General features: G+C 40.6%; 1 protein-coding gene and 1 long non-coding RNA gene across 11 annotated transcripts in view; one reads left to right on the top strand and one right to left on the bottom strand.

Moving 5' to 3' along the window:
* Positions 1 to 275: 275 nt before the first annotated feature.
* LOC130836465 (uncharacterized) overlaps positions 276 to 15,517 on the bottom strand; it is a 54,381-nt gene continuing 39,139 nt past the window's right edge. The window contains exons 3-5 of the long non-coding RNA XR_009049144.1: positions 2,234 to 2,329; positions 1,646 to 1,696; positions 276 to 950 (exon numbers count right to left, since the gene is read on the bottom strand). This is a non-coding gene — a long non-coding RNA (uncharacterized LOC130836465). The remainder of the gene's footprint in view (positions 951 to 1,645; positions 1,697 to 2,233; positions 2,330 to 15,517) is intronic.
* PRKAA1 (protein kinase AMP-activated catalytic subunit alpha 1) overlaps positions 15,331 to 15,517 on the top strand; it is a 35,930-nt gene continuing 35,743 nt past the window's right edge. For 4 of the 10 annotated variants that reach the window (XM_057708498.1, XM_057708495.1, XM_057708497.1 and 1 more), the window contains exon 1: positions 15,340 to 15,457. Coding sequence is in view for 2 of the 10 variants with exons in the window: in XM_057708489.1 (XP_057564472.1) it covers positions 15,331 to 15,457 (127 nt within the window). In the remaining 8 variants the exon portion in view is untranslated. Of the gene's footprint in view, positions 15,458 to 15,517 lie in introns of all 10 variants that reach the window. The other 6 variants (XM_057708489.1, XM_057708488.1, XM_057708493.1 and 3 more) reach the window with 6 other exon arrangements.

Below are 15,517 nucleotides of genomic sequence, written 5' to 3' on the forward strand. Positions count from 1 at the left end.
TGCTTTAATTAATACAGACATTGTAAAATATAAGATTCCTTTTGTAGAAAATTTGTCTTTATTAAATAGAATCCTTATTCATCTATGGCCTCGATGTGGAAACACAGTGCTAATCATACCTCATTTAGTACAGAGATCTAAGATACCATTCATATACATAATGTTAGCATTGGATTCACTCTTTAAAGATAACAGCAAGCCATTTTCCCATCATCTTGATCAGAGCAAATCTGCACTTTCCTGATTCCCTCCCGCCCCCCCAAAAAAGTCCTATGAGAATATACTATGGAGTAAAATCATCAATAGTTTTAAATTTTTGAACAGCTTTGAATTTTGAATAAATGTCACATTCATCAGAGACAACTCTTCGAAGCTAAGTAGATGAACTGTAGGCAGATTTAAAGACTCACATGATGCCTTCTGGTATTTTTGAATTACCTGAATTTAGACCAGTGCTAAAATCTGTGCAGATGCAAGCATAGAAAGGCATTTAGTATTTGCAAAATAAGAAAATTTCAATTATTGCTCAAAACATGGTAAATACATATATATAAACAAATAACGTAGAGTATAAAAATACAAATATCCAATTAAAATAGCTGGTATATCAGTGAGGGTTCAATGAGACAGAAGTCACATAGTAACTTGAACAGGAAAAGATTAGGGATTAGGGTAATAAGGGATTGGCTAGGAAAAACTGAAGCGAACTCTTTAAGGAAGAGCAGAAATAAGAAGCAGCCACTACCCCTAGAGCTGAGATAGAGCACCCAAGGAAGTGGCCTCCCCAGCCCCCAACCTGAGATCCAGTTGTTGAAAGATGTGCAGCATAGCTCCCTGGAAGGTGAAGTGTCTTGTCTCTGGGACTTGCTGAGAAGCCAGCTGAGGGGTGATGGTGGGGAAGCCATTCGTGGTGAGGTGCTTTGTCCAACAGTGTTCTGTTTTAAAGCTGCCTGAAGGGGGTCCAGGGAAAGCCTCCGGTCATTAGGGGCACCTGGCCAGTGCACAAGGCAGGAACCTGGCACTGGTGAAGCCACCAACACTGCAGGGGCCTGGCACTGGGAAAGCCCCCCATATATGGGAGTTCGGCCCTGGAGAAACTAGGCCTCTTTCTGAATCACCAAGAATCATTTTGATACAGTTTCAAGCTCTTTGTCAGATTCAGTCTGAGTAATATCTGTGCTGCATTGGCCAATATAAATGTCTGTGAAATGTGCTAGACAGGCATTGTCTAGTAAAAATATAATATGAGCCACAAATGCAAACCACATATGTAGTTTAAAAGTTTCTAACAGCCACATTAAAAAATGTAAAGTAAAGCTAACTTTAATAGTATTTTATTTAAAGTTATGCCCAACATAGTATTTATCTTGTAATCAGTATAAAAACAGATGTTTTACAATCTTTTTTTCTTCATACTAAGTCTGTAAAATATAGTGCGTATTTTACACTTTCAGCACATTTCACTTTGGACTAGTTACATTTCAAGTGCTCGATATCTGTGTGGCTGGTGGCTACTCTACTGGGTAGCACAAACCTAGACAACAAGTTTAGTGTTTTGGGACTGAGTCATCATTTGGTAAAGTTGTTTTTAAAATAATGCTGCATCCACCATGTAAGTATATAGGTAAAATCAAAACAAACTTACTAGCTTAGTCCTTGTCCCCCATGTCCTCAGCCTGCCTTTTGCCTGGAAAAACTTTAAAGAATAAGTTTAATCAGAGAAGTGAGAAAATGCAGAAACAAAGGAAAACAGTCCAACAAGACTAAAGAATAATAGTTTAGGCATTAGGCAAAGTCAGGGACCTTTAATTCCTTCTCAAGGGCTATAGATAATATTCTGAGCCATGTTCTGTGAGCTGTCTTACAGATACTGAAACCCCCACCAGGTGGAAGAAGTTAACTACATGATGGCAAGACTGTAGCCATGACATATGCTGTCACAATTCCGAGAATTGGCCTCAAGGAAATGGAAACAAGGTGACCCTGGAGCTGAAGATTAATTGTACTTAAAACAATCAAGTTGACGCTGGTCAGACCACTGATGACCAATTTCAAGATGACTGTCAGAGCTGACTGTACTGTTCCTGCATGTAGCCCCTCCCTCAACCTGTAAAAGCTCTTGCCCACTGATGGTCAGTTGGGGGGAGACAGACTTTGGACAGGCGTCTGCCCTCCCCACCCCCCCACCCCGTTGCTGGCATCCAAGATAAAGCAAACGTTCCTTTCCACCAACCTTGCCTCTTTATTGGCTTTTGAGCGGCGAGCAGCCAGACCCCACTTTCGGTTACACTTGTACCTGCTTCATAACGTTGTTTGTTGGGAAGTGTTGCTGTGAGAGTAAAACGAGATGTTGCATATAAAGTGTTCAGCATGGTGCTTGGCACAGGGTAAGAGTCTGATAAGTGCTAGTGATCATTATTATTACCATTTAGGAAATCTTCCTTGGTAATGGGTATCACTGAAAATAGCAGGAAGATGAAACCCTATAAGACAACATGTATCTTGGTGAATTCACCACGGTCAGTAGTATATGCTATATGCTAGAGACTCCACAGCACTGTAGGCTCAGAAATGGGATTTCATCAGAACAATGAGAGTGGCTTATCTCTCAGGGGAAGTTCATGTTAACCAAATTATTGGGATGCATATTCAATAATCTTATTTTTAACATTTTATATGTAAATGTAAACTGTACACTGTCTATGTGCCAGCCACTGATCTAGGCATTGGGAATACATCAGTGAACCCAGAAGGGTAAGAAGAGGGGAGAGTGGGCATGGATAAGCCCAAGTCATGTTTAAAATAAAATTACAGTCAACTCTTATTATTCAAGTACGGTGGGTTAACCCCTGGGGGGTTATCTTTGATTGAGGTTCGGAAGCTACTTGGTGGGGATTAGGTTGAAAGGCAGATGGAGTAGAGAAAGTATGGTCCTGAGATGCCTACCACTTGAACTCAGCTTCAAACTCAATGCCTTAATTTCTCCGTCTACTCAGCTTCTCCACTTCACCTGCCTCTATGGTTAATCAGCAAACTGATGAATCCACTCCCAGATTAAACTAACAATTGTTTGAAAATAGGCTTGACAAGTGATCAACAGTATAACTGTGAAATAGGCAGAATACTCTTGATGGCCTAACAAAGACTCTTTAACTCTGACAGCACTCTTACTTTTACGTTCTTGAGGAAGCATCCTTCCATAGCTCACATGAACTGACCAAAGAGGAAAGTGGGAAATCTTTGCTTTAACACATAGGCCACAAGGCACTGTTTAAGATTAGAACACAACCAAGCGTAGCCTTGTTAACAACACTATAAAGCTTACCGAAATGGATCTCAACCTGAAACTAGACCCTATTACTAGGGGAAAATATGGGAAAACAGTGATCCAGCATTCCCAGTTCTAAGCATGTACCCTACACAAGCACTATCAGAAGGGCACAAAATTATATGCCCATGGCATTTGCTGCATTATTTGTAATACAAAAAAAGAGAAAACTAAATCCTCTAAGTAGAGGTTGAGGTAAATAAATTACAGTACATCCTTATAGTGGAACAGCAATACAACTGCTTTTAAAAAACAAAAACAAAAACACAGAACAAATCAAAAAAATAGGCTTTACTATAAAGTTACAGTAGTCAAGATAGTGTAGTATTAGTATGAGTAGATATAAATTAGTGGAACATAATAGAGTCCAGAAATAGGTCTACCAACACAAGGTAAATTGATTTTTAACAAAGGTGCCAAGTAATTCAGTGAAGAAAGAATAGTGATTTTAACAAATAGTCCTGGAACAACTGGACATGCATATGCAAAATTTTTTAAAAATAAAAATAGGACTTCCTTGGTGGCACAGTGGTTAAGAATCCGCCGGCTAATGCAGGGGACATGGGTTCAAGCCCTACTCCGGGAAGATCCCACATGCTGCAGAGCAGCTAAGCCCATGTGCCACAACTACTGAGCCTGTGCCCTAGAGCCTGTGCTCCGCAACAAAAGAAGCCACTGCAATGAGAAACCCTCCATATACCCAGAGAAAACCATAATTCAAAAAGACACATGCACCCCAATGTTCATTGCAATGCTATTTACAATAGCCAGGTCATGGAAGCAACCTAAATGTCCTTCAACAGATGAATGGGTAAAGAAGATGTGGTACATATATACAATGGAAGTATTACTCAGCCGTTAAAAGGAAACGAAATTGGAACATTTGTAAGGACATGGATGGACCTTCAGACTGTCATACAGAGTGAAGTAAGTCAGAAAGAGAAAAAACAAATATCGTATATTAACGCATATATGCGGAATCTAGAAAAATGGTACAAATCAACCAGTTGGCAAGGCAGAAATAGACACAGATGTAGAGAACAAACATGGACACCAAGTGGGGAAAGTGAGGGCGGGGGATGAATTGGGAGATTGGGATTGCCACATATACACTACTAATAAGAAAAAAAAATCAAATTGTACACTTTAAATACATGCAGTTTATTGTATGTCAATTATATCTCAATAAAAGTTCTTTAAAAAAAAGTGAAGGTTAAATATATTTTCTGACATAGATCAAAAAAAAAAAAAAAATGAGAAGCCCTCACACACCGAAGTGAAGAGTAGCCCCACACTCGCCGCAACTAGAGAAAGCCCTCGGGCAGCAACAAAGGCCCAAAGCAGCCACCACAAAAAAAAGAAAAGTCTCAAGTGGGAGTTCCCTGGTGGCCTAGTGGTTAAGATTTGGCATTCACTGCCATGGCTGGGATTCAATCCCTGGTTGGGGAACTGAGATCCTGTGAGCCGCACCAAAAAAACAAACAAAAAAAACCCCAAACAAAATGAATCTCAACCTTTGCCTTTGTACTTTGAAATCAAGATGGATCAAAGGCCAAAACGTAAAACCTAAAACTACAAAATTCTTTGAGAAAAACAGAAGAAAATCTTTGTGACCTTGGGTTAGGCAAATATCTCTTAGATACAGCATAAAAAGCACAATCTATAAAAGAAAGAAATTGGTTAAGTTGAACTTCATAAAAACTAAATACTTCTATTCTTCAAAACTCTTCAAAAGACAGGATTAATTAAAAACGACACATGCTTGGAGAAAATATATGCAAAACATAGATGATAAATGATTTATATTCAGAAGAACTTAATAATTAAAAAGTAAGTTGCCCAATTTTTTAAATAGGCAAAAGATTTGAACAGATAGTTCACCAAAGAACAAATATTCATGGCAAGTAAACACATGAAAAGATGCTCAACATCAATACCAGGGACATGCAGATTAAAACCACAATGACACAGCACTACATAACTACTAGGACAGCTAAAATAAAATAAATACATAGATAAAACTGACAATACCAAGTGCTAATGAGGAACAACTGGAATGTTCATTCATTGCTGGTGGAAATGCAAAATGGTACAGTTACTTTAGAAAACAATCTGGCTGTTTCTTACAAAATTAAACATATACCTACTATACAGCCCCAGGAATCCCACTCTTGAGTATTTACTGAAAAGAAATGAAAATGCAAAGACTTGTATGTGAATGTTTATAACAGGTTATTCCTGCTCCAAGAATTAGAGATCAACAAAACGTCATAGCTAGAGAATGGATACATAAATTTTGGTATATCCACACAATGGAATACTATTCAGCAATAAAAAGCAATAAGCTACTGACACATGCAACAACATAGGTGAGTCTCAAAAGTGTTACACTAAGTGAAAGAAGCTGCATGCAAAAAGCTATATCTAGTATGATTTTCTTTATATAACATTCTGAAAAAGACAAAATTATAGTGACAGAAATTAAAAGGGCACAAGGCAATTTTGGGGGGGAGGGTGGTGCAGGTATTCTAAATCTTGATTGTGGTGGTGCTTACATAAGTGTATACATTTTTTAAAACTCATTGAAATCTACACCTAAAAAAAGTGAATTATTTTATGTAAATTATACTTCAATAAACTTGTCTTTAAAAAAAAGGGAAGTTAGAAGACAATGGAGCAATGACTTCAAAACTCTCAAGGAAATTCTTTACAACGTAAAACCCTATATCCAGCCAAACTATAAAGTGTAAGGGTAGAATAAAGATATTTTCAAACAAGCCCTCAGAAAACTTTACTTCCCTGAGGCTTTCTCATTAAACTACTTGTGGCATATGTTCCACCAAAACCAGGGAGAAAGGACAAAAACAAAAACAAAACAACAGAAGCCATGGCATTAGTAAACAATAACCTCAACATAGAAGAAAGGTAAAGGGATGCTCCAGGATGATAGTGAAGGGGATTCTCAGATGGGAACTCCGAGACAGGTGTAGAAGGCAAACAACTGGAGCAGGTGGGAAAGCTCTAGGAGAGTTCAAGACCCTCAAACTGATAATACAGATCACGTGTTGCAATGCCCTGAGAGTTTTTAGACAATTGGTGGAAGTTTGGGTTGAATCAATGATAAGCACTTAGAAATCTAAGCAAGGAAAAACCATGAGAAAGTATTAATTCCAGGCAAAACAAAAAGCCTTTTATAAAGGTCAATTATAATGTACATAATCCCATAAGGTACCTAGAACATTCTCCATGTTAAAATTTCAGTTAAGTAATCTAGAAGCATTTCAGTAAAAATAAAATATACTAGACTTAGAACAAATTCCTAACATAAAAAACACCCAAATTCCCATATAAAACCAACTTAATTTTTGACATTAAACACTCTACATATTCCATAATGTACTGGAATTTAATTGTATTTTATTTTATGTAAGGGAAGTAATAGATATAAAGAATATGAGAATTAGGAATAACATTCCTTACAAAAAAAAAATCAGGTCTCTAATTCTTTTCTTTTTTTTTTAAATTTATTTATTTACTTTTTTTTTTTTATTGGCTTTGTTGGGTCTTTTCTTCTGTGCACAGGCTTTCTTTTAGTTGCGGTGAGTGGGGGCTACTCTTCGTTGTGGTGCGCAGGCTCCTCATTGCCATGGCTTCTCTTGTTGCAGAGCACAGGCTCTAGGTGCGTGGGCTTCCGTAGTTGCAGCACATGGGCTCAATAGTTGTGGCTCATGGGCTCTAAAGCGCAGGCTCAATAGTTGTGGTGCACGGGCTTAGTTGCTCCGCGGCATGTGGGATCTTCCTGGGGCAGGGATCGAACCCGTGTCCCCTGCATTGGCAGGTGGATTCTTAACCACTGCGCCACCTAGGAAGCCCCCTTTTCTTTCTTATATAATTTATTAGTTATTAAGGAATCCACCAAAGCTATATAACAGCTTACTTCTTCAGAGTATATCCTCAATACGTTTAACACGGCTTTTAATAAATCTCTACCATAGTAAGATTCTTTCAGCAAGTATAAAATATTTCAAAATATTTGAAGAACATATTTTAGAATGGGGACCAATCTTCTTTAAGTTATCAAAATAATTTATATTTTTCTTGTTCCAAAAACATTTAACAGTGACAGAAAAGATACAGATGAACCTTAATGGGAATTGCTAAGGGAAAGAAGCCAGTCTGAAAACACTACAGGCTGTATGATTCCAATTATATGATATTGTGAAAAAGACAAAATTACAGAGACAGGAAAAGGAGGGGAATGGTTGAATATATGAAGCAACAGGAAATTTTTTAGGTTAGTGAAACTATTCTGTATGATACCATAATAGTGGATACAAAAAAATAATTGTCAAAACCCACAAAAATTTACAGCATAGAGTGAACCTTAATATATGCAAGTTAAAAAAAATATTTTTATTTATTTATTTATTTATTTTGTTGCACTGGATCTTAGTTGTGGTACATGGGATGTTCGATCTTTGTTGCAGCATGCAGTATCTTTAGTTGTGGCATGTGAACTCTTAGTTGCAACATGTGGGATCTAGTTCCCTGGCAAGGATCGAACCTGGGCCCCCGGCATTGGCAGTGTGTAGTCTTAGCCACTGGACATCAGGGAAATCCCAATGTATGCAAATTTTAAAAATATCATTTGGGAAGTTGAATTATAAGGCCTAATATTAAGGCTCAATATTATGTGTTGCCTTAAGAGTCATGTTTATTACCTGGTAAAACTGGGAGGGCCTAGAATGGCCTAACTGTATGTTCCCTCTCCCTACTCCTCCCATAGATAAGTTCCTCTAGCTAAACCTCTAACTCTCCTTAGTAAAGGGACCAGGCACTGTCAGTGCTAATCCCTGAGTAGTGGGTTTCAGTTCCCTGCCAGCTTGTGGAATTATTCAAACAATTAATCATATTCTTCACAGGAACTGGGTGGGTGGGTGAGAGAGTGCAGTGGGGGGACCTCACCCTCTTGCTACTACAAACCTGCCCCCAACAGCCTCTGGTTGGTCTTTCTGTTCCTGAGTGGACTTCCCTGTGGCCCTGGGTGGTATGTGGTGCCCTCCTGCCCCAGACTGTGAGTATATGTGACCAATAGACTGCTGTTGATAGCATCTATCCCGTGTCAGGTGTGGTGTGTTTGGTTATTCCCATAACCCTAGGGAGGGAATTCCTCCCTCACCAATAGGGTGAATAGGAGGCAATTAAAAGTGAGGTTGGGGAGCCCGAGGATGGAATGCAGATGGTGACAACTTAATCTGTCTGTATTATATATGTATGAAATGACCTCACTGAAGAGGGTGGAGGAAATTGGTGATTACCTAAGGAAATGGTGGAGTTCAAGATTACCACTTGGAAATAAGTGAAGTCTGTAAAACTAAAGACAAAAGCAACTGCACACAAGCACTGGACTCAAGTTGATAAAACTGTTATCCACAGGGGTAAGGTTAACAATTCTGATACTTCCATAAATGTATACTCAAATCAAGCAATTAGGTAAATAGGCATTAGATGTTGTAAGCTAGGTTTCTTACTGTTGGAGCAGGAATTCACAGACAAGCAAAGGAAAGGCTAGAATAATCTATGCGTCAACGAATTAGAGTTGGTTGTATGGATCAGAATGAAGTCACATTTAGCTTAATATAGATGGAGTGGTTCCACATAGAGACATAGAGATATGGGTATATTTATTAGAATACACATGTGTATTTCCTTGCTGTGTCAGCTGAGAGGGTCTAGAAGTAATTACACAGCAAACACCAAATCTTGGTTTCTAATACCATTCTCCAATAAAAGTAACAAGGACATCTTTGAGAAATGGCTGACCCTAGGACCAGGACAGGAAATACCAGTTGAGTGTCTTGTAGTGTCAGAAAGTAAGTGACAAACAAACAATAAAAATAACATTGATGGAGGCATGTCAAAGGGATACAGGCGCCAACTGAACGAGCACCCAATGACCAAAGCTGGAACAATCTGAGCAATACAGGGAAGGAGTACTGGATTATAATTCAGTGTATGAAGTAAATAATCATGAGCCCATACTACTATAAACAAATAATCAAATACATAAGTGGGAGAGAAGAGAGATGTTTCCTGTGAAGAATTCCAAATAATTTAGGTAAATATCCCACCCTAAAGGAGAGGGAGCATAACTCCCCAGTCCTCAAGTGTGGGCCGTGCTTAGTGATTTCCTTCCGAAGAGTACAGTATGGAAAGGAGGAAAAAACGAGTGACATTACAATAGAGAAACCCGAATAAACCTCTGATGTGATGTGACTAAGACAGACCATCTTCTGTGTTCTTCCTCCCCTAACCATGAGAAAAACACCCAATTCCAACAGAGGAGCATTCCACAAAATATCTGACCAACACACCTCAATATTTTTAAAGTCATAAAAAACAAAACCCAAAATATCTGAGAAACTGTCACAGAGGAGGCTAAGGAGACACGACAATTAAATGCAACGTGGTGTCCTGAATGGGACCCTGGCACAGAAAAAGGACAATAGGTAAAAACCAAAGAAATTGGAATAAAGTATGAACTTTAGTTAATAATAATATAACATCAATATTGGTTTAGTTTTTCATTAATTGTAACCAATGTACCAGATAATGTAAGGTGTTAATACTAGGGGAAACTGGGCATGAGCATATGACAACTCTACTACTTTTACATTGTTTTCTGTAAATCTAAAGCTGTTCTAAAAAAATAAAGTGTACTTAAAAAAAAAGCATATGGGAAGCCTAGAGAGTAATGATATGCAGCAAAGTAAATAATAAATAAATAAGGAACTGAGAGGAAGAAAAATACAATCAATCCAGGGATAAGGTTAGACTCCTAATGTGCATGCCTTTAGCAGCGTCATTCTTGGTTAGAGGTGGGCTGTACATTTGAGTCTGCAGAAGTAAAGAAGCTTTGCATGTCTGTTTCTCATGACAGCCCTCAGCACCCCCCTGCACTGAGGACAGAGACAGCAACAGAAGAGCAGAGGGAGCTGAGCTGGGCTGCTGCCCAGGAGCCAGTCTATAAAGGATACTGCACATCTCCAGGGTGCCGAAACATCACTCTAATCTTTATTTACCTGAGTTTTTCTAGGAAGGATGTGGCTAAAAAGGAACTACTTTGGTAAGTCACTTGGGGTGGGATAAGACCTTCCCACCCCGCAAAATGCATTCTTAGGTGGCCTGTGAACTGCTGCCTAAGAAGTTTGGGTCTGGCAACCACAGGGTCTTTGTTTCCTGGGGTACCACTCCAGACGTCCTTTCTCTGCCTTACCACTTAAATAAACGTTGAGTAAATTTTTCAAGAATACTGTTTTGGAGGGAACCAAATTACTCACTGACACAGAGAGCTCAACTGTCAGCCTATTCAAGGTATCCGCGTGTTATCAGCCCCTTGTATTACCAAATGGAGTAAAAACGAATCTAACAGTGACCAGAAACAGACAGTCCAATGACCTCTCTCTCTGACAGTCTCAGATGATCCAAGGGCACAACTGAGACAATCAGCCTACCCTTCAGGCAACCATCCAAGGACGTTATTTCCCTTAACTGATTAGAACAGGGCAGCGAAGAGTCTGGAGTGACATTCTCCTGGTGAATGACTGCTCTTTGTGCTGCTGATCACGGACACATCCACATGCCCAATGCGGGGTGAATCAACTGAGAGGTGGGCAGGGTCGACATTTTCTTATTAAACACAGGGAACCCAACTAGGACTAAGCAACTGCATCTACCTAGGGATGGACCAAGGGAGGCCTTGTGAACCGTGCTACGATTTTCCCTAGAAAACAGCTCTGGGCCTATTTTTACAAGGTAATTGAGGCTTAAAACTCATCATCATGAGGGGGGTGTCACAGTTTGAACCCAAAAACATTTCAAACCAGGAGTTGGGAATCATCTACCCTAGATAAATAGGGGGCAACTATCCACAAACTAATTTTAATCCCTGTAACTTCCTAGAGAATGTCTAACATAAACTGATTGTTTTTTCCTGTTTCTTTGATAGGCTCATATGGCTTCCGTATCTTCTTAATTATGCATCTTCTCTAAGTACGCGTTCTGCCCTTGGGTCCCTTAACTCTACAACCTGGGGAGATCTCACACAAATTCACTACCCCACTCTGCCATTTGTTTGGTTAGGACACCCAATCTGTATCTCTACACTGACCTTTTTTGGGCTAATAGACCTGCATTACCAGTATATTCTTGAATCTCTCTCCTGAATGTCTCTCAGATGCCTTAATGTTACAGGCAGAATTCATTATTTCTGTTGAACCTCCATTCCCCATCCTCCTGACAATCTCTCCAGAAACATGGGAGGTAATTAGGATTCCTTCCTTTCCCACTCTGTCCACACCAATCTCTGTACCTTGCTAATTTCATATCTAAATAGGTCTTGAGTTTTTCCTTTTTATATATGGTGCAGCCTCATCATTTCTTCACTAGGCGATTATAAGTCTCCTGTTTTACAACACGTTGGTCTTGCTCTCCTCCAATCTATCCTCCACACTAAAGTCAGAGTCAAAAAGAATTTTTTTTCTAATAGTTAACTTTTTCAACTCTAATATATGCATAAGGTTTAAAACCAAAATGTTACAAAGAGTACACAGGGAAAAGTCTGTGCTTTGCACCTGACTCTCAGTCACTGAATTTGCCTTCCTAAAGGCACCCACAGCCATCGGTTCCCTTGGTAAAGACTGTGTTTCTAAAATGCGTCTACTTCACATCTTCCTGTCGCGCATCACTGTCTATAAGAAAATGGTGCAACTGAGAAGCACATATGAGGGCTTTCAGGATTTTGTCCTGTTTCTCTCTCATTTCTTCTAGCCAGTCCCTCTGCCCATCCAGATTTTGTCCCCTGTAAACATTTTTGCTCTTCCCTAAAAAGTCTAAGGCTTCCTTCCCTCTGTGATTTTGCATATGTTCTTTCTCTCACCTGGGACACCTTCCCCAAGTGCCTTCATCCCCTATGCCACCCTTTTCTTTGAGTACAAAGTACCACCTCTTAATACTCCTCTAAATGGGTTCAATTTCAAACAGATAAAGGTTATGCCCTCCTCTCATGAAGCCCTTTTAGGACCATATGTGTATGTATATATATGTATATATTTAATATAGCACCTATCACATTGCTTGGCCATGTCAAAGGCAGTACTATGTTCCTTTGTTTTTTGAGTCCTCAGAGTCTACCAATCTGCCTAATACCTAGTTACTGTTTAATCAATATTGAATATTAGTTACAATGTAACTACAACTAAGGAAATATTAGGCTGCATTAATAGCACCATAGTACTTACAATTTTCAGTTCTGGCCACCATATATACTGATAGACACTGAGGAAGTGTAGCCTCTCCCTGAAAGCGTAGGGTTTACTAACACTGTGATGCCCTTAAGAAGAAAAAACTAAGAGGGTGCACAGCTCCCTTAAAATTTCTGAAGGACTAAAGAGGAAGCAGCTGACAACTAGCTAGTGAGTCTCCCCATGAGACCGGAGGTTCTCCACCACGGTGTTGGGTCATCTTGTTTCATCAGTGCTAAGATGTATTGTAACTTATTTGCACTAACAAAAAGCTTAAGTACTGGTTTGAAAACAATTTACTTTTCCCCCCTCTTAAACTAGACTGGATTCAAGGTTACTTCTACAAAGTCACTCCTATCCACTTATATTCCAATACACTTTGTTGAGATAGGGCTACAACTGATGGGTCCGGAAACTGGGCATAAGTCCCAGTTCACCTTATCTTCACTTCCACCCTGGAAGAGTGTTGAGCATGTGAATATTATCTATGGCGGGGTTGGGGGGATACCGAGAACTGCCCTCATAGATGATGAACTCCTCCAGGGTAGGGACCATGACTTTTCATTTTGTGTCTACCCACAGCGTTTGGGTAGAAGAAAACATGACAAAAACTTTTAAAAAGGACTGAAGGAAAGGGAAAAAACAAAGGAATAAAGGAGGTTTATTATTTACTTTCTTAGAAACTGTTCATTGAATTCCATTTTTAACTCAACATAAGGGAAAAAAAGCAATAAAAGCTGCTTAAACAGAAACTCTGGGAGAGTGGATAAGACGACCTCTGACTTCCTATGCAATCCTCTGATCTATGATTATCGGTTTTATTTACCTAACAATGCTTTTAAGTGAAGAGTGGCATTTAATGAATATTTATTGAATAGAATTATAATCTAAAATAACACCAGGGCAGAAATAAACTGATGTTTCTGCTAAAACCAAACTGAGTTTTATGAGGACATTGGCAACAGGTTTGCAAAAGTTAGCTTCAGATCGCTCCCTTGTTGGATGCTCTGTGGCTTAATCCGCTCAGTACAGAGCTGAGGTACCTTGCAATTTTTTCTTTTTAGATTAAAAGAAATAACAGAACCTTGCTGGGATAAATTCTAGACATGAGGCAACTTTAAAGTAATTGAAGATGCTATTTTTTGGGGGGGATGTTTAAGGTTTTTTTGTTGTTGTTGTTCGTTTTTTGTTCTGATAAGAGCCTGAGCGGCAGAAACTCATAAGGCAAACAGTAAAGGTGAAGAAACAACACAGCAAAAATTACAAAAGTAACCACTGCCTGCCCCCCAAATATACCAGTAATCAAAGATTTCTTAACTTTTTGGAGCTTCAAAATATGTGCAGTCCATAATACAGTAGGAACTGATTATCTGTGTAAGGATAGTTGTAAATGTCCTCTGATTATCTGATGTAATTCTAAGATCAAAGGCTTTTGCCTCCCCTGCAGTACCTTGCTTGGAACAAAGCTGTGCTTAATGCATGTTACTTTGATTTCATAAATATAAAGTATATAAAACCCAGAAAATTTGAGTGACTTTCAGTGGGAAGGAAAAATAACATTTTTAGTCTTTTTCTTTTTTATATTATTTTCATGAAGAGTCCAACTCTCTGACCACTGACACCTGTCCAAATGCTATGACACTGCAAAACTGAGATCACATAAACTGTTTTTTTGGACACTTGATTTTGCCCACGTTAGAGGAATATACTTGAGTAACACACTCCCTTAAAATTCTATTACAAGTAAGCATACTTTCTCTACTCCCCTTGTGGTATGCCATGATCCCATTTGTATAGACTTCTGCTCACTGAAAGTACAATAAATGTCGATTGATTTGGTTGCTGCAACTGTAAGCCTTGTTTTCAGTTCAAAGTCTACATTTTACTGATAATCTAAACATATTAATTCCTGTACAATCAAATGTCCAGGTAACATCCTCTTTCCCGAACACACACACATTCACTCTTAACCCCAACCTGCTCCTTTCAACAGAACTTGTGGGGAGGACATTTCAGGAGAGCATCCAGCAGGCGGAAAGACCAACAACGCCGCTTGAGCTGTCGAGGTGCTCAATAGCAACTTACTGGCTCAAAGTAAAAAAGAGCAGCGCGGGGCGGGGGGGAGGGGGGTGGAGGAAGAGGAAACTTCATTAAAGATGCAAGTGACAACTCCCAGTGGCTTCTAGATTCCATCCGAACAGGAAAAATGACGAGGTTAGAAAACAGAGGCAGGGTGGTGCCGCCAGCCATGTTTCAGTTCACGCTGCACTAATAACAAGCCACTTACCCGCCTTACCCAAGCAAGCCCCCCCAGTGCCCATCTCCCCCCTTGGGCTTGGAAGTCTCCGGAGTAATAATGAGGGGAGACCACTGCCTGCAGAGACTCCGCCAGAGGAAAGGCGCCGACGGGCGGCGGCCCCTCTCTGCCACCCCGGGGGCCCCTCCCGCGCGCAGGTGGGCGGGCGCCCCCGGCCGCAGCGATGCCGGGCGAGGAGCGGGGTACCGGCGCCCCCCCCCAGCGACCCCCGCCAGCCCCGCCAGGGGGAGCCTCTGGGCCCGACGGTCGGCGGCGGGGACGAGGCGGCCGGCGCAGGGCGGCGGCTCGGCGGCGCGGCTCCCCTCCCCTCCCGCGTCCCCACCCCCTCCCCGCCCGCCCCCGGCGCGGCCCTGCCCGCCCCCTCCGCCCCCTCCCGCGGCGCCATGCGCAGACTCAGTTCCTGGAGAAAGATGGCGACAGCCGAGAAGCAGAAGCACGACGGGCGGGTGAAGATCGGCCACTACATCCTGGGGGACACGCTGGGGGTCGGGACGTTCGGCAAAGTTAAGGGTGAGGACCCCCGGGGCAGGGCTCGGCGCCAGCCCGGGATCCGGGCGACTTCCGCCTCTC

This window comes from Hippopotamus amphibius, chromosome 15 (assembly GCF_030028045.1).
Source record: "Hippopotamus amphibius kiboko isolate mHipAmp2 chromosome 15, mHipAmp2.hap2, whole genome shotgun sequence".
Taxonomy (NCBI): domain Eukaryota; kingdom Metazoa; phylum Chordata; class Mammalia; order Artiodactyla; family Hippopotamidae; genus Hippopotamus; species Hippopotamus amphibius.